General features: G+C 42.0%; 1 protein-coding gene across 1 annotated transcript; it reads right to left on the minus strand.

Annotated features, from left to right (window-relative positions):
• Positions 1-561: 561 nt before the first annotated feature.
• MC2R (melanocortin 2 receptor) lies at positions 562-15706 on the minus strand. The gene is made up of 2 exons (XM_081014032.1): positions 15544-15706; positions 562-4084 (listed from the first exon to the last, which is right to left on the minus strand). Exon 2 carries the CDS (start codon positions 3976-3978, stop codon positions 2989-2991), a length of 990 nt encoding a protein of 329 aa, XP_080870158.1. The 5' UTR covers positions 3979-4084; positions 15544-15706; the 3' UTR covers positions 562-2988.
• Positions 15707-18953: the final 3247 nt, after the last annotated feature.

An 18953-nucleotide genomic window follows, 5' to 3' on the forward strand; every position in this document is an offset into this window, starting at 1 on the left:
CATCCTCTGTAATGACTTATGACGAATTGTTCCAAAGCAGTCAACATGATCAGTGGGAATGGTGTGGAAGCACTTTCCATACTGAGAATGGCAAAGGTACTAAAGGTTGCATTTAACTAATTTTAACCCAGAAATTAATGGATGTAAGCAATGGGCATTAATTTCAATGGGTCTGCTCTGAGCAAAAGTTCTTTGAAAACAACACTAGAAGTCTTTAATTTTTAGAAATGAGATGACTATCAGGCTGCACAGAGGTTTTATTATGCATTGTGTGTGGAAGAAGGTGCCTGGAGAAGTTCTTCACTGATTCTCATAAAAGCAGAATTTGGGGTCAGTCAACAAAACAGATTAGCAGTAGCAGATTGAGGGCTGACAAAAGAAGCACTTATTTCCACAAGGCTTAACAAATGTATGGGATTCATTGCCAGAAGATGTGAGGAACGATTACTGGCTTAGATTATTGTAAAGGTTTATTATGTGAATTCCTGCTTGTGGGCTTCTCAGATGCATGTGGTTGGCCACTCTGGGAAAGAGGGCTCTGAAATGGATTGATCCAGCAAAGCTGTTTTATGTTTTTAATTGAAACAATAATTACACGTATTCCAAGTAGGCATTAAAAAGAAAGATAATTACAAAGATCCAAATAAACCTGGGCATACATTAAAGCAAGGGCAGTCAACATGGTTGCTTTCAGATGCTGTTGGACTCTAACTCTCATCCTCCTTGACTCTTGACCATGCTGACTGGGCTGATGGACTCCAACAACATCTGGAGGCTACACCTCCATTAAAGTGTATGAGGTGAGAGAAGCCTTGCAAGAGGTAAGCACAGAACATTCTGGAACAGAAAATCACAGTATGCGCTATTCACATTCATAGCAGGAGAATACCCCAGCCTGCAAACATGGGATATGAGTTCAGTGGTTGGCACTGACTTCTCTTCCCAGGCACCTTTGCTGGTATCAGCTACTGGGATATGTCACTCCAGGGCATCAGTTACCAGGATATGTTACCAGGGCATCAGGTCTGAAAACATCAACAAGGACCTGACTAAGCTAAACGTGTCAGATTAGAAGTAATCTTTCAGGAGTGACATGATATGTGGTGATATGCCAGAAGAACAACACAGGAGATTTGACATCACATACAGTACACCTTAGGATAGGTACCCATGTTAGTCTGTTGCAGCAAGAGTCACGCGGCACCTTAAAGACTAGTCAATGTATATTGGCATAAACTCTTTCTTGGAGCAGAGCCCACATTATCTGATGTACGAAATGTTGTCCTCAGTTGGTAGCTATCTATAACTATATGGATATTGAGGGAAATTATACAAACAGTGGGGTTAAAAAAAAAAGCACAGCGACCATTCACAACAGTAGTAGTTGGTGGCAAGTACTGTGCCTATTTCCCTAAGTTGAATGTTGCTAGACAAAATGCTAAGTTCACAGTGGATGTTCCTGCGTACACTGTCAGAAGTAGAACTTTCATACAAGTTTAGAATACGGAGTTCAATATTCAAATGTCTGACATTACAGATGATTTCAGAAATGCCTAAAATTAACCATGTTTTTAGATCCTGCTGTTGAAGTAGTGTAACTAATTGTAATTAATAGAAATCACATTAATGTGTTTTATAACAAGACAGAGCTTTTGATGACTAACAGCTGTCTTCAACTAAAAAACATTTGTTCCCTGGATGATTAAGTCTAAATTCATTTCTATCTTTTCTACTGAAGCTTTTCAATCAATGAACTTCCACCATTTTCTCATTGTTGCCTATTTTAGTTTAAAACTTAACTAAAATATCTTTATATCTATGTGCTCACTTCAGTAGCACACACACTAAAATTGAAACAATACAGATCTATCTAACATTAGAGTATGCAGTGTATGTGTGTATATGTGAAATCTATGGTCTGGACTAAGGACTCAGCCATGTATAGATGCACACATTCCCTCCTCCTCTCCTTCCCTCAGTCCACACACGTGACTTAACACTTCCTGGTTTGTCAAGCCATACTTTGCCGTGATGAATAAACTGGCATACTGTGGTTTGAACAATCCCTCCAAATCAAGTTTGCAAATCAGAATCCAATCGTGCGCACACATGACTAATTTCTGATCCCCCACAAACTGTATCCAAGCTAGCCTCTCCTGAACATGGTGCCCTCTGAACATCTTGAAATGCAGCCCCATCCAGTACGACTAAGGGTTAGAGATGGTGGGAGCTGTAGTTCAAAACATCTGGAGGCAACGAGGTTAGGGAAACATGATCTAAGTCATGTCTGTCACCACTTTATTCACCCTCTTCCTAAACTGAATCTCCTATGAAGATATCCCCCCCCCCCCAAGTTGCTGTGTTAGCCTAGCAGCAAAAAGATAATGGTGGTGCTTTGGAGACTAATTGATTCATTATGACCTGAGATTCTGTAGGCAGCAGTGTATTCCAGCAAGGCTGATTCACATGTGGTCTAGAAGCATAATTCAGCCACCTGGCAGGGAACTGAAGAGAACCTGTGGTTCACATGCTGTGCATATAGCCTCTAATAAAAACCAGTGTCTATGTGAGAGAGAATGCATAAGCCCAAGGTTCACTGCTGTACCCCACTGTGTGGCAAAGTAGCCCTCAGATGTCAACATCACATTATTTTTGAGATACAGTGATACCTTGGTTCTCGAACTTAATCCATTCCAGGAATCCTTTTCATTCCCGAAACGGTGTGAAAACCAAGTTGCAGCTTCTGATTGGCTGCAGGAGCTTCCTGCCTTCAATCAGAAGTCGTGGAAGCTGCGTCGGATGTTCGGCTTCCAAAAAACGTTCGCAAACCGGAGCACTCACTTCCGGGTTTGTGGTGTTCAGGAGCCGATTTGTTTGGGAGTCAAGCTGTTTGAATACCAAGGTACCACTGTACTACAAGACAAAGCAAATGGTTCTATGGCAGTGCAGCTCTGGTTGCTCTGCATGCTGTTTTTGAAGTTCCAGTGGCTAAGTCCAGCTTGGCTTCCGGCAGCAGAACAATCTCTTAAATGTACTTCTCAGCTCTGGACTTCGAAATGCATAAATCATGGGGTCAATCACAGCATTGCACATGATCAGTATACCATTCATGTGAAAAATGGACCCATAGCAAATGCAATAAGGGTTTTGTGGGCAAAATGCCATCAGAAGCATATGAAGGACAAAAGGGGCCCAGCAGCAGAGAAAAACCCCAAGTAAGACAGTTAAAGTAATGACTCCTTTCATGTTAGCTCTCTGGTGAACCAAGCTGGTAGGCTGCAAAGCAATCTTCTTGGCATGAGAGCGTGCAAGCAGGAACATATGAATATAGAGGCTGAGGATAAAAATGAGCATGAAACACAGGAAGACAGAGAAGGACACAACAGTAGCTATTTCATGGGAGAAAATGACCACTGCGATGCCACTCCCAGCACAGAATGCCCAAATGATCACCAAGATCACTAAAGTACGCTTCATTGTCATGATGTTATGGTACCGCAGTGCGTAGAAGATGGTTATATATCTGTCAGCTGCAATGGCTGACAGACTGAAAATGGATCCCAGTAAAGATAGAATAAACATGAAATCTAAAATATCATCCATTGTTTTTTCCAAGGCTCCCTGACATGTTAGGCTTCTCATCTTGCAGAAGATGATGAAGAGGATATTCTCCAGAGTCTTGTACAAACTTCCCAGCATGTCTGAAACAGCTAAGCTGCAAATGAAAATATACATGGGTGAATGCAGATTCTTATTCCTCCCCACTGCTATGAGCACCAGCAGGTTTTCCAGTACTCCTAGAGCGGCAATGGTGAAGAAGATTTCTTCTGGCACAATGACTTGTGCACAGTCGGAGGTGTTCATTGAGAGCTCACTGTTGTTTTCCGATGGAGGAGCATTTGTCTGTCCCAGAAGCCTTGTTGTTTCAGAACCTCGGTCGATCTTCATGGTTGCAACCTTTGGTGAGGGAAGATGCATGAGGTTGAACCCACATAGATTTCAGTACTCACTGTGGCTTGACTTTCTGCAACAGCCAATGTGTCCAGCTGAGCATCTTGTTATGGCGATATCATTCGAAGTAAACCTGGAAAAATGGTTAACCAATAAGGAATGAGAAACACCAAATTGAAATATACAGAAAACTTAGACTGAGTTCACATATATTGACTAGAAAATGTAAGCATTTTGCAAGTATTGTTCTTGGCTGCTACTGGGAGTTGCCTGCTCCCTAATCCATGTATGACTCAAGCTTGAGAAGAAGCAACAGAACGCACATAGCTCAGAGCAATATGGTTGGTTTGGCTCACTCTGCTGAAATGCTAGCTGTTGCTGTGAGGTGTACAGTGCCCTGATCAGATATTCATCTGGGACGTGTGAGAGCAAAACTGTGTAAAGGAATAAATATAGAGGAGTAAAAATATTTTCCAAGTAATTGAGGCATTGTGCTCTAGCCCATGTCAGTTAGATGGAAAAAGCCACAAAGGCTGTGCATGCATTACTATCTTAAACCACAGCAAGGTTATCCTTTTCTCAATTCGGATGAAAGCTGGTCTGGGGGAAACTGCATCAAAACACAGCATTTAATAAGATATGATAAGATTGATACAGGATATATGTGGATTGTGGCTAACGTCATGTGTTCATTGCTTTCTAAACTAGCAGGGGGAAGCACAGTGGATACAGAGCAAACTATCTGGCTACACCAGGCGTAGCCAAAGTGTGCATTCCAGATGTTGCTGGAGTCCAATTCCCATCAGCACATGGCCATTGTTCAGGGATTGTGGGAGTTGTAGTCCAGCAACTTCTGGAAGGCACCGTACATACGTACATAATATATTGTTACAACCAGCCACTCTTCCTTTGTTAGGGAGATGGTTAATAATTCAGAATAGCCAGTCAATGTCTCTTTAGGTAAGGGATGGTGAACCTGTTTTCTTCCAGATGTTGTGAGACTCTAACTCCCATCAGCAAGCATGCCTAATGGTTAGGGATGATAAGAGTTGAAGTCCAGCAACATTTGGTGGGCCAGAGGTTTCCCATACCTGGGGATGAATTGTTTGGAGATGATCCAATAAGCTGGAGATCATATCTTCACTTTCCACTGTCTACACATTGTGAAGAAACATTCATAGAGAAGAACCTGCTATCTGTGTTGAACCTGATAAATCCTAGGAGAAGCCTAAGCAGGTTCCCCTCTAGGACATGGCATGGCCATTGGCTCTCCCAACATGTAGACAATGGGCTAGTAGGGATGCAATGTTGGGAGGACAGGACCGGGGACCATGGCCCTATTTTGCCCTCATGCTGTTAGTTGATTGTGTGCGAATCTCTCTCTCTCTCTCTCTCTCTCTCTCTCTCTCTCTCTCTTAGTCTCTATGTACACATGTGTATGTATACATTATTAGTAAATTGCATATGTGTGAATATCTATCACCTCACTATTATAGTGATCGTTTACCGGAGAAAGTTACCATAAAGCAAATTTATTATTTTCTTTCTTTAATAATGAAGCTTTCTCAGCTTGATCAGATGCTGCAATTTGAAAAAACGCCAGAAATTAGCCTGCTAATATAAACCTCACCCCATCACAGAGCAGTTACAAGAAACACCATGGAAGATTGACAGGCAAATGTCATTTCTCACATGATCTTACTAACCTAATTTCAGGGATAAAAAAAAATCCTTATGCAAATGTGTTAAAACTTCATATCCTGAGACTTATGATATTAATTTAATGAAAAGAAGAAAATATTTGCATTAGGCATAAGTAAACTGCACAGGAAGAAATGGCCAATTCTGCACGTAGGTGGAAGCAGATTTTAAACCCATGCAGAGCCTGCTTATGTTCATGTTCAGTCAGAAATAAGTTTTACTGATCTTGATGGTGCTACCTACAATGAAACTCTAGGGCAAGTTTATATGATCATAAGTCTGCAGTCTGAGGCTCAAAAAGGTTGGATGAAAATGTTTTCCCTTTCCCTTCCTGGCAAGCTTCAGCATCTTTTTATAATCCTGGCACTTCTTACATGGCTGATGATATTATTAGAAGCAAATTATATGAACAAACATTGGAGCTGCTACAGAAATTAATACAATATTTATTGCTACACAAACCTCCAGTGTTCCTTGTTTACATTTGCTGGATATCAAATCTGTAAATATTGATGTCTGCAATTTAACGATGCCATCTGGCTGATCACTTGCAAAACCTTCATTAGGAGCAAATTGCACATTACATGCAAACTTGTGTAACAAAGTCTAAGGCCAGTTTTAGGGATTTTGTTGTTTGTTTCAAAAGCAACTTTGAGAGAAAATGTGCTTTCCCCTTTCCATGGAGAAATGGCAGGGGAGAAGGTGTTGAACCCATTTCCTGCCACCATTTGTCTGGGCAAAACTCGAATTGTTCAATACTGGAATCCTAGGGGGCAGGGAGACAGTGGAGATGGGATTAAGGTGGAAAAGAGCAGCCAGGGAAAAGATAATGTATCGTTCTCCCTGCTGCTTCCACCTGCGAAAAGTGTCCCTCCCTTAGGTAATAGAATAATTGATTTACGTATAGTATTTCTTAGTTCCACAACAACTACTGTTCTCTGGCTAATGCACAGCATACGGTAACAAAAACAGCAGGAAAACCATAACATTTAAAATGCAATTTTAAAAAGCGGTAGGAAAACAAATCAATATAAAACAGAGAAAACAGAAACCATGTCAGCAGCAAATAATCACAGGAATAAAACAGGGGTAAAAAAAGATGAGATTTAAAGGGACGCAGGTGGCTCTGCGGGTTAAACCACAGAGCCTAGGACTTGTCAATTAGAAGGTCAGCGGTTTGAATCTCCACGACGGGGTGAGCTCTCATTGCTCGGTCCCAGCTCCTGCCAACCTAACAGTTTGAAAGCACTTCAAAGTGCAAGTAGATAAATAGGTACCACTTCAGCGGGAAGGTAAACAGTGTTTCCATGTGCTGCTCTGGTTCGCCAGAAGCGGCTTAATCATGCTGGCCACATGACCCGTAAGCTGTACACTGGCTCCCTCGGCCAATAAAGCGAGATGAGCGCCGCAACCCCAGAGTCGGCCACGACTGGACCTAATGGTCAGGGATCCCTTTACCTTTACCTTTTAAGAATAAAGGGACTTCACCTTGCGGCAAAATCACATGAAAGAAGCCTCTTTGGCAGCGGCGGAGCATATGCCTGCGTTGCTCAGGGAGGGTGTGCTCCCAAGGGGCGCGGGGCATGGAGGGTGCCCTCCCAGGTGCAGGATAGCTGCTCAGGTGCACAGAGCAGTACACGCGCCCTGCAGCCGGGGGCGGAGCCAGCTGGGGCAGGATGCTTCGCAGGGCCTCTGAGGAGTCTGCCTGCCTCCTCCCAGTCAGCCGCCCTAAAGCTGAGGGGGAGGTGGCGGCTGGACCGTTTGGGACAGTGTGGAGTCTTTGGGCACCGAAGCCACCACGTCACTCCCACAAGAGACATGTGGCTTGGGCGTGGTGCAGGCCCCGTTGTGAGTGCCACCTGGCATTTTGTCACCTGCCTCCTCCAGCCGGGAGCACAGGGCAATGGCACACCACTTGCCTGTGACTCCCGAGCCTCCCCCGACTCCCGACTTGGGAGTTGGGGGAGGCTTGGGAATCCCATCCCGAGCTGTCAAAATGAAGGGGGAAGACTGCCGGCAAAGTGGTGCAGCTCCCCCCTTCCCCGATGGCTTGAGGACAGTAGGCTTGGGAGTTGCAGGTGGGTGGCGCGCTGAATGTCACCCCCCCCCGGGATGACACCCAGGGCAGGCCCCCTTCCTCCGCCACTGCTCTGCTTTCCACCATATAAGAAGAATGCCAAGGTGGGGAGCTGGGAAGGAGGAGCAGAACTTTGTTCGCTGGGAGCTCCAGCTTCCACTCCAGGGCTAGAATCTCACCCAGCACTGTGCAATCACATTGCTTGAAGGATGTGCTGGTGGAGAGAGGAGTAGACAGCTGTGTGCTGTTTTCTGTGTCTCTCTTTACCAGCAGTTTGTCTTGCGTATGCCAGTAGGTCATGTGGGGCAAATGTATCATATCAAAAACTTGGGGCACTTACCCTGCTACTGCAGAAACCAGCCCCAGACAAGCAGGCAGATGTTGGCAGGCAGACAAGGGGGAAACAGATCACTGAATCAGGCCCAAATCAGATTGTGGGAAGGGGGTGGTGGTTTGTACAACACTAGAAACGATGCCTCTTACTTGTCAGGATGGAAGACAGAGAGATGTGTGTTTGTGTAGAAATCCCTGAGTCTTGCATGTCTGGAATGTGCCCTTATATGAAGGTACATAAGAGCCGCATTTGTTGCTCTGCCCACTTTTCCTCTGTTCAACTCTGCATTTTGCCTCCAGCACCAACCACTACTGGAATACAGTCCCCAGAAGATTGTTCATAAAATAATCTGAAAATGGCACCTCACTCCTCTTTAATAGGCTATTTTGCCTTAGGGCACATGGAGACACGTACTGCTCATGTACTAGTTTATTGGGCTCCATGATCTCATGAATTTAAAAAGCTAACAGGCAAAGAAATACAAGAGGCAGAGCTGCCACTTTTGAGACACTTAATATAAGTATCCCATGAGATTTCCTATCTATCGCTCGGTTTTAATACAGACTAGAAATGAGGTTCAATAAGTTAAGAGGTCAATAAATCCTGAAAATAAGACACTGGGCTATGTGTGAAAATGGAAAGGCACTTGTCCCCTGAGGCCATGTCAGTTCAAGTGACTCACAAAAGGTTTAGGACTATAAAGGCAGCAATGTACTTTAAATCACATTACTCTGAAAGCTGTTTATTTGAATGAAACCAGCTAAAGCTGCTGTTCAACAAGGTTAAAAAAGCATACCCACAGGCAAACAAATTAATAAAGCATTGCTCTCTTCCCCTCCAACACTACCGGGGCTCTGTCAGTCAGAATCAGCATAGCCAATGGTCAGAGATGTCGGGGGAGATATATAGTCCAACAACACCTGGAGGACCAGATATTTCCCCATCCCTGATCTACATACTTGAGTGAATAACACCTTACTACTGAAACATTACCCACCACAAACATCAGAACTGGGGTAGGATTCTGGGACTGTGGTAGGAGTCACTCTTATGGCCTTGATCTGGCTTGGTTCACTCCCTATTTACATTTTTTAAATGAGCACATTCATTGCTTTCACATAATTAATGCCATGCTTCGCTCATATAGTTCTATCCCAAAAATGTATTCAGAAAGTAGAACTTACGGAAAACTCTGAGAACATTTTAAACAGTTTATTCCCCCCACCAGCTTCATGTTTTAATTTTCCTAAGTCCTTGCAATTTACTTCTAGATAATGTGTCATTTCATTGATCTTTTAGTCTCTTCTCATGGTTGGTGGTGCCTGTTGTCAGTTTTTGTTCTTTAGACCTCTAGGCACAGGCTAGATAATGTACGGCTATAATTATGATCTGCACAGTTAGGTGTGAATGATATATTGCAAAATGACTACCTATTGATTACTTTCTCTGCCTTTTCTAGGTATTGCAAAATAACTACAGTAAAGTACTCTACAATGCCAAGGGGATAGATTTACATTGTGAAACATTTCACAAAGATCATATTCTATCTTAATCTAGTAATATAGTTATAATTATGCTGCATTTAAGAATTGCTTCTTCCTCCATTAGTACTGTATCATTCAGAACATCACCAGAAACACTTGTCCCCATTGACACTGGAGTAAATTGCTCAGCTTGAAAATTTCAGACATGAACCTTCTTCTCACACTTGAATCATCACCAAAACAGCTGGATGCCTGCATCTGAGAAGGTTCAGGACTTTTGTCATTAGATTTCAGTGGAATTTTGATCACTTCCTATTCTGTTATGAATATAACAGGGCTGGAATAATAACTCAGCTTGGAGGTGACTTGCAGAAGTTGCTTCTGATTGCTCCCATGCAGTGCTGCTTAAAGCACAAGTCAGGCTTTTGAAAATGGCAGCTGAACTTCCTTTGTCCTAGATTGCAGAGTTAATAGCAGCAATAGATACCTGCATTGCTTTAATTTAATTTCCCCAATATTTCCCATGTAGAATTTGAGACATGCATCTTAAAAGCCTTATTTGAACACCCCACACCAATTTTCCAGTGTTCATAATAAAGTAGCTTTTGTACTGATGTGCTCATTGATGACACAACACTCCTCAACTGATGTGCTCATTGATGACACAATGCTCCTCAAAAATCTCAGTCCCTAGCCCAAATGAGTTATACTTTAATGCATACTTAATCTCATGAGTCCATCCCACTACCCATAGATTAGTAGCTGATTCAGAAACATATAATAGAAAGCAAATCTGAGTCACTAATTACCATTTCAGCCTTGGACCTAGTATCTGGCATATCTGAACTTGCTAGCATCACATTGTTCGAATGGCAGAGACATTATCCTGGCAGGACCCAGTTATTCTAATAGGAGCCAGAAAAAGTCTGGGAACTGTGACAAAGCGGCAGTAATTTGCCCCAGGTAATCAAGAAAGATCCTTTGGTCAAAATAATGAATTGAATTCAATGCTACTATCATTTCAAATGGAGTCAAGATGAACCCCTGGTATATGCATTACATTGTGCTATGGAAGTTGGAGCAGTAGCATATTGAAACACTTCAGAGCCATCCATTATGTTCCACAAACAGCTGTATTCATGAATAAGGGGTATGATGTGAAAACAAGAGGAATTGCTGGGGGAAAAAGGAATAGCTGGCAAGCCTGTTACTTATGTGTGGAAATATCAAGTGGGTTTCACACAGATTCTCATGAAGAACAGTTTGTGAACAGTATGGGACACTAGCCTTGCATGAAAGGGAGGGAGGCTCATTTTTGATGGTGATATACTACCTGACAATGTTTATTCCAAGGACATATATTTGCCAGCAAAGGATTTTGGGGGCCCTGGGGCACAGACCACTAGCAACAAAATGGTGGGTTGTGCAAACTGAAAGTACTCTGAAGTGCATTTGATCTATATGGGTGATTCATATGAAGTGAGAAATGATGCTGCTGTTTGGATAGTGGGGCCTTTGTAAAGCTCAAGTCAGCAACTACTCAACATCACTACTCTTTGGAGCCAGCCCTGAAAGGAATGCAAATAGTGTTTCAGGAAAGGGGAGGAGTTAACTACTTCCCATCTTAGCCAGGACTTCCAGAAACATCTGTGTCTGTCATGTCCCCTCACTGCATTGAGCTTTATCTCAGATCAGCACAGTGCCTAGAAACTGGAGGCAGCAGGATCCACATGCCTGCTAAACTTTCATCATTTCATTTTAGGAATATCCTTCAACCCTCTGGTTGTAATAAATTAGAACAGTGTGTCCTTGATGTTGAGCCATGAGCTCATGTGGAACATTCTCTGCTGTACATAAATAATAATCACAGGGAAATCAGTATAGTAAATTAGCTCATTGTTTGAACACCACACAGATTTGCTGTTTGAGAGAGCATTCATTCAGTGAATCTAAGTTGCTGGGAGGTATTTGAAGGGTTCTTATTGCTGATTAGTTTCATGCTGTGGTTCGACAGCTATCACAAATGCTTTGTTTAGTTAGCTTGCTGTTCTTTCAAGGAAAGAATATGCTGAAAATATATTCTTAATCATTTTTTTAAAAATCAAGTTATCTAGTCTTAAGGCTGCTTTGAATGTACTCCGCTTGCCACCCTCTGTTAAAATAACGTGGAATGCCTTCCTAAAATGCCACATGCTAGTCAGCCATTCATACAACCATTCCCCTTAAAATATGTAATCAAATCTTTTCTTTTTTAAAAACCAGACTGCTAAGCATTTCAAAAAGGCAAATTGGAAGTTTAGAACTTTCATTGCTATTCACACACAGCTACAATTCTTAGCACCCTAACAAGCTACAGTTCCCAGGATTTTTTTTGAGGGAAGTAATATGCCTTCAAATAGTGTGTTATGCAGCCATGGTAGCTATTAAGTCTCCATGAAAAACCACAGACATCTTTGCAGTGTTTAACAAAATCTTCCCATCACAAATATATCATCAGTGAGAAAGCATTTCCGCCTTGGAAGTTGCAAGAAGACTGAATTTTGGCTTTTTAAATGTCACTTAATGTTGTCTGTGTGAGCATAGCCGGCCCAAGTGGAATTACTGGAATCACATCTTTAACCTTTTCCTACAGAGAGCAATAAGAATGCTTAGAGCTGAGTATTTTAAAATGCCAAGCTGTGAGATATATATATATCTATATATATATATAGATATATAGATATATATATATATGAGAGAGATGTTTACTGGTGAAAATAGAATATAAATGTAACATCAAAAATTGCAGTTCCAGAGCTGAGGAAACCCAAATTCTTAGTAAAGAATAAATTATGCAAGCACAACAAGTGTATACTACTTTCCTGCATTCATAGTTAGCATGATTGCCACTTATCTGAATCTGACAGTAAATAGCTTAAGAAGCAGGACTTGTTAATAGTTTGTATTATAAGTAGCACAGAAGAGGAATGAGCATGAAGTGGGGACATCTAATATTTCTGGAAATAGTTAACCGGGTAATAATATGCATACAACAACCGTGTAAATCATTAGTGTATGTGGGAGGGTAGTAACATGTCTTGCTTCACTATCTTGGTCCTCTGCAGCCTTCTTCCCACCTCCCCAAAGTTCACCAGGACATTGGCAACTGGCAACGCTAGAATTCCCACAGCAGCTATCTCTTAAATCTGGAAAGCGGAGAGGACATTGTGAGGAGCAGCTGTCAGAGCTCTGCACCAGGAAACACACATCCTGTTTAGTTGCTGTCTCCACTAAGGGGTTTTACGCCACATGGGGAGCCTGCTTAAGCAAAACAGACTCCTCCCTGCAGACATTCAACCCCCAACACTTGAGGGGCTGCAGGAATGGGGGCAGGAACGAGCAATAGGGATTGGGCCAACCAACAAATTCATCCCTACATTCTGCTTTGCATGATGGCAATTGTGTATGTGTGTGATAGAGAGAGGGAGAGGGAGAATGAATGACTAAATAGGGCTACAGCAGATGATGTGAGGACCTTTGGCTCTCTGTACATTGCTGAACTGCAACCAGGTTATGACCAACTCCTTGATAAAGGCCTGTTAATGCAGGCCTTTAGCAATGTCTCCTAGTCCAAAGAAAGAGGAGAAGAAAGTTACATAAGAACCTAAGATGAGACAGCTGGTTGAGACTAATGGCCCGTCTGGTCCAGTATCCTGTTCTCACAGTGGTCAACCAGATGCCAGCGAGAAACCTGCAAGCAGGACATGAGTAGAAGGGCATTCTCCTTTCCTGTGGTTTCCAGCAGTTGGTATTCAGAAGCATTTTGCATCCTCTGACTTGGGAAGCAGAGCAGAGCATAGCTAGCAGCCACTAAAAGCTTTATCTTCCATGAATTTGTCTAATCCTCTTTTAAAGCCATCCAGATTGATGGCCATCCATGTCTCCCGTGAGAACGACTTCTATTGTTTCACTATGCACTGTATGAATAAGTGCTTTCTTTTATCTGTCTTAAGTCTTCCAACATTCCGCTTTGTTGGATGTCCACATGTTCTATTATTCTCTGTTTCTCCATGCTGTGCATAATTTTATAAACTTCTATCATGTCATCTTTTACTTGACTTTAAATTAAAAGGTCCTAATTGTTGCAACTTTTCCTCAAAGGGAAGTCATTCCATCCCCTTGATCATTTTGGCTGCCTTTCCCAAACCTTTCCCAACTCTACAATATTCTTTCTGAGGTGAGCCAACCAGAACTGCATACAGTATTCCAAATGTGGTTGCAATATAGATTTGTATAATGCTGCTGTGATATCAGCAGTTTTATTTTCCATTCCTTTCCTAATGATTCCTCACATGGAATTTGCCTTTTTTTTGGGTAGCTGTCACACAATGGGTCAAAATCTTCTTCAAGTTATCTGTTGTGACCCCAAGGTCTTGTTAGTCATTTAATTTCAGTGAAATTAAATTTTTTTTGTGTTCCAATGTGCACCATGTCACACATGTTTACAAGCTGAACCTATAGTCTACGGGAGGCGTTATTTTTATATGTGTAATTTTCTTATATCTTGTGAAACCAAGTGGACTCTGGTTCACAAAAGCTTATGTATGGTATAATAAATCTATTAGATGTTAAGTTGCCACAAGGCTATTTATCATTTGGACTCAACAGGCTAACTGAGCTACCTCTGTGGAGGCTATTTATGAGGAAGCAATCAAATATTCAACCCTGAAACCACAGCCTTAAATGGTAGAATCCAGGGGGTAAATTATATCTTTTGATTTATTGAATGCATTAACTAACTGCCTCTAAGTTCACAGTCACAAAGTAGTATAAAAGAGAAAAATAAAATACTCAGTTGTGAGGTTACTGGAGTTGGTTTTCTGCCTCACCGTGTAATATCAGGTGCCTTATTAGAAAGCTGGTACAAGTCATTCTCATTTTCATCTAAAAGAGGATTTCACCGTTATGATACAGATTTTTCTCTCTCTCCTCAAAACCTACTACTGAACAAGAAGTCAAAGCAGTGAGTATCTCTGCTCACCAGAGAACAAAGTTTCTGACTTCAGATCATGAGGGAATCATATAACTTCATAGAATAGTGGCCACACATTCCAGTCTGCCTCCCCTCTCTTTCAAAATTGTTTGATCTGCAACTTTTAAGTACTTGAAGGTGATGTGAAGAACTCTCTGCACATTCCCAAGGGGATTGTAGCTTCCAAGGTATTATGCCACCTCGTTTCCAGCCTGCCTTCTGCCCGCACATAAATCATTGGCATTTAGGAGATCCACAAGGAACAAGGGGAGCAGAGTTGTGGGGTTAGGGAGTAGGGAGATTGGTTGCAGCAATGAGCAGCTCAAGGAAATAAATGTAAAAGAGTTTCAATAATGTTGCCGTTTTCTGGTGGAGTTCAATCACGTACTGTAAAGTTAAGGTTGTGCAATGAAAATTGGTTTGCAGTTCTTGTGCCGTAATCCCACTACCCTGTCCTCCCCAAATTAGACTTTCTGTGATAAGGAAAGTGATGGGGAAAATGTGCGATAATGTTGTTTGATGCAGCATCAGCTAACCTCATCGCAAACAGAATGAATACTCCACAAATAGCTGTTAAAGCTGTTGTCTAATCTCCGTGCAGGGAGATTAGAATGAATGCTCTGTAAACAGGTTATCTGGAAGCAACTCAGTAGAGTTGGGTCGATGGTTCAGTACTGTCTCTGTTGCACTGCAGAAATAATTACGTAGTATAATTCTCCAGAAATCTTAGGAATCATTTTGTAAACGAAGGCAGGCTTAGCTCCTACATGTAGAGCAATGCCAATTGTACACTTCATGTGATACCAGTTTCACATAGAGGAAGTGAGTTGGCTAGCCAGAAGGTCTGCAAAAAGATTCAGATGCCCACTCCATGTGGACCCAATTGCAGAAAGGCCAAGAAAGTAAATGGAGAGATGAAACAATCATTTCAAAGAGAAGCGTGGGGAGAAACGCAATAAATATTTCAATTGAGATTTATACATACCTTCCAGTGATCGCAGCTCAGATTTCACAAAGGACGGGGAAATGTCTGTAACAAGTCTTGCTGGAAAAAGGAATTTGTGAAACGTTCACAGAGGTGAAGAGTTCTTTTCTCAAACTCTTCTTCTACAGTTCAGTACTTTTTCTCCCAAGCAAAAGAAGCAACACATAGGTCAGCATGATGGCAACTGCTAGGAGGGAAATTGTTTGTAAAAAGTGAACAGTTCCCTTGCGTAAGAAATAGATGAGAACATCTAAATCAGAGAGAAAGGCAATGGTTGTGTTATTGCAGCCTTGAAGAAACGTCATTTAAAAATAATTCATCTGCTTTGTGCCAAACAACTCTATGGAGTCAAAGAAAATAGAAATCTAATTAAGACCAGCCTGGCATGGAGATAAAGAAGGGGCAAAGTTTCACTTGCTTTGTGTCAGTGTGTATGCCTGTTGTTAAAAGCCCATGAGGAAGACAAGTCCCAGGCGCCTTTCAATGTGACACAGCAGCTGCGGCTCCACACGGCTCGCTGCCATTGCTGGGGCTCTTCTTGTCCAGTATCCCAATGGCCAGTGGGAGACATCATGTTCTCTCCCACCAGCCATGGGATTTGAATCAGGCCCACCTGCAAATTTGACCAATTGTGGGGGCCCCTGGGGGTGGAGCTGACTAGAGACCCCTGTTGCCCCCTCAACTGGCAGTACAGTTGGTTTCGGATCACCCAGCCTCCCTCGGTTGCATGTTTAGACCCACCCAGAGGAAATTGTGTGGGTCTGCGGTGTGGAAGTATCAGTTGCTGTATTCAGGGCCAGGGAGGAATTTTTCCTCCACACAAATTGAGCCTGTCTGGTTTTTTTGGGGGGGGGGTTGTTTTTTTGTTTGCTACTTCATAGCAATTGTCACAACTTTTGGCGGACAAGGAATTGGGTATGAGACTTAGTCATGGGTGGGTTTGTAAGCCACTGTTTTTCCACCTCCAAGGAAATGGGATATCCCATTTAAGGGGTCCTAGGGGAGGTGCTTCTGCCTGAGAGTGGATCTAGACACAGGTTAAAAACACTATAAATCAGAAATTAAATCATTACAACAAAAGGAAAAAAAAACCCCTATGTAAAAATCCATATACCGTAAACTCCTTTTTGCTCTCTGGCACAATCTGGTGTTGGATGTTTATAACACATTCAAAATGTATTATTGTGATGAATGTAGCTGAGTCCCAGATACACAGACAGGGGCCGATGGTGGCCACAGCACTCCCCAAGCTGGCAATCCTGATGGTTGTTCCCATTTGATGTATGTCATAGGGCAATCCTAACTGAAGATCGACCCCAATCCTAATCAGACAGCAGATGAGCTGGTCATTCCAGGATAAACTCAATGCCTAAGCCCACTTATATCTGTAATCAATAAAAATTGTGGCCTGTTAGGTTCCAAGAACATTGTACAGTAGCTATTTTGCTTCCACACCCCCAGCTTCATGGGCGGCAGGCTCCCTGGGCCTGGGCATGCAAGCAGAAAAGGTAACAACTCAAAGTTTAATCCAACTACAAAGAAAAATCCTTTTAGCTGGTTCATGTGATGTACTAAGCCAGTCCTTATGTGGAGGCTCACATACTTGTTGTGAAGCTTGCTGGAGTGGATTGCGGTGGTGGTGGGCTAAAAAGGCCCACCGTTGTTATCTCTCCATTTGAAAAGTGATTTCATCTTACAGATTAAAGTGCTTTGCCTCTAATGCTTTTGCACAAAGCCTCCCACGTTTTTGTTCACCCAGCAAATATTTTAATTCATTTCTGTTTAGCTCTTCAATAATCAGGCTTCTGTTAAAAAGCTTCCAAAGATAGCTTTCTCCTCTGATAGCAACATTATTTTCAGCTTCTTATTTATTTCATTCACAGCTCACTCCGTTCCCAAGGAGCCTCTGTTCAACTTCCAGGAGTTTCTTATCTAACAGGGCCAAACTGGCTTTGGCAGTAGAACTAACAGGGCCAAATTGGCTTTGGCAGTAGAACTGTAGCATACGTACCTTCAGACCAGGAATGGAGGGATATGTAAATATCTGTTTTTCATTTTTCCAATCTTAAATTCAGTTCTCCTCATTTCTGCAACAGTTTGCAAATTGCCTTAAAAATCATTTTTTTAAAAAAGCACATTTTTGCAATGATTTTCTTATAATGTGCAGTTTTGTATGATATTTTCACCAGTATGGTCATTTTTATGCCTATTTCAGCATAATGGTAAACACTGCTTGATTATAGAACTGAATCACAAAATTCAGAGAAGTGTGAATTTTGAAAGATGTCTGTGTTTGGGTTTTCATATTTTGAAAAATGTGGATTTGATTGCTTCGGCTTTGAATGAGAATTGAATAAATTTTCTTCTTCATCCCTACTTCAGACTCATCTCTTGACACAAGAGTTAAAACAATGTTAAACCAGGCTTGGTAAGGAAGTGTTGGAAGTCTGAGAGGGTGTTTAACCTTTGCCCATAATGAATGTCTTTCCTAGATCTATCCAACTATAGCTTTTTTTTTTTTTTACCTGCAGCAGACAACATCTTCTGGGAAAAGGTTGAATATCCCCCTCCCTGCAGCATGGTTGATCTGGGTTAAAAAAGAACATGCTTTGTGATAAACACACAAGAAGAAAAATTCTTTAATGTAGTTTGATCGAAAGATATTTTTCATGAACATCTCCTCCACATTTAAAAAAGTGGTCCATAATTTATTTTTCAATATTGGTGGGTGAGGTAGGAATTATGTGCACCATTACCACCATCTTCTTATGTATCCCTCAATCTTTCAGTTATTGTTTTCCTATTTACTTGTTAATTTAGTCAGCTGTGCCTTATATAGTTTGGACATCCCAGCAACTGATTCTTACTTTAACTACACCTAAGGTCAGCAGGCTGGCTTAGGGCAGGCCATGTGGAATATACACAGCTCTATCCCCCTAGCATCTTGCTGCTGCTCTCCACCCCACCAGTGGTTGTCATCAGAGGCAGACAGCTCACTTTGCCTAATGGTAGAGCTAGGCCTGGATGCTGGGCACAGGTTGGTTGTTGTCCCCTCTATGGGCTACCTCTACCAATCTCTTTCTCTCATTCTGTGGCCTTCATTTGCAGAGTTTACTTGACCCCCCTGGTCACGAGTTGACCACAGATATCGAGCAGTAATTCCCTACCACACAGACCACATTTAGATCGCACTCTTGGAAGAAGAGAAGACTATATTTGAGGGTTTGGACTTTTTGATGCTCAGATGAAAGAAAGGCATGCAAAGTTAGGTTGTGTATGATGTTTGATGTGCCATGACACTTGGGGATCTTAGCTGATTTACTGCATCCAGGGGGTAAGTCAAAGCAGATACATACTCATATGAAAGGAGAAAGGGTGGCAAATAGGGAGGGGGAAAGAAACCTTACCAA

The sequence above is a fragment of the Podarcis pityusensis genome (genome assembly GCF_964106645.2).
Source record: "Podarcis pityusensis genome assembly, chromosome: 7".
NCBI lineage: Eukaryota > Metazoa > Chordata > Lepidosauria > Squamata > Lacertidae > Podarcis > Podarcis pityusensis.

What these genes read in the sequence shown, in the direction of transcription:
- MC2R (XM_081014032.1), bottom strand. Translation starts at nt 3,978, where the DNA reads ATGCATCTTCCCTCACCAAAGGTTGCAACCATGAAGATCGACCGAGGT.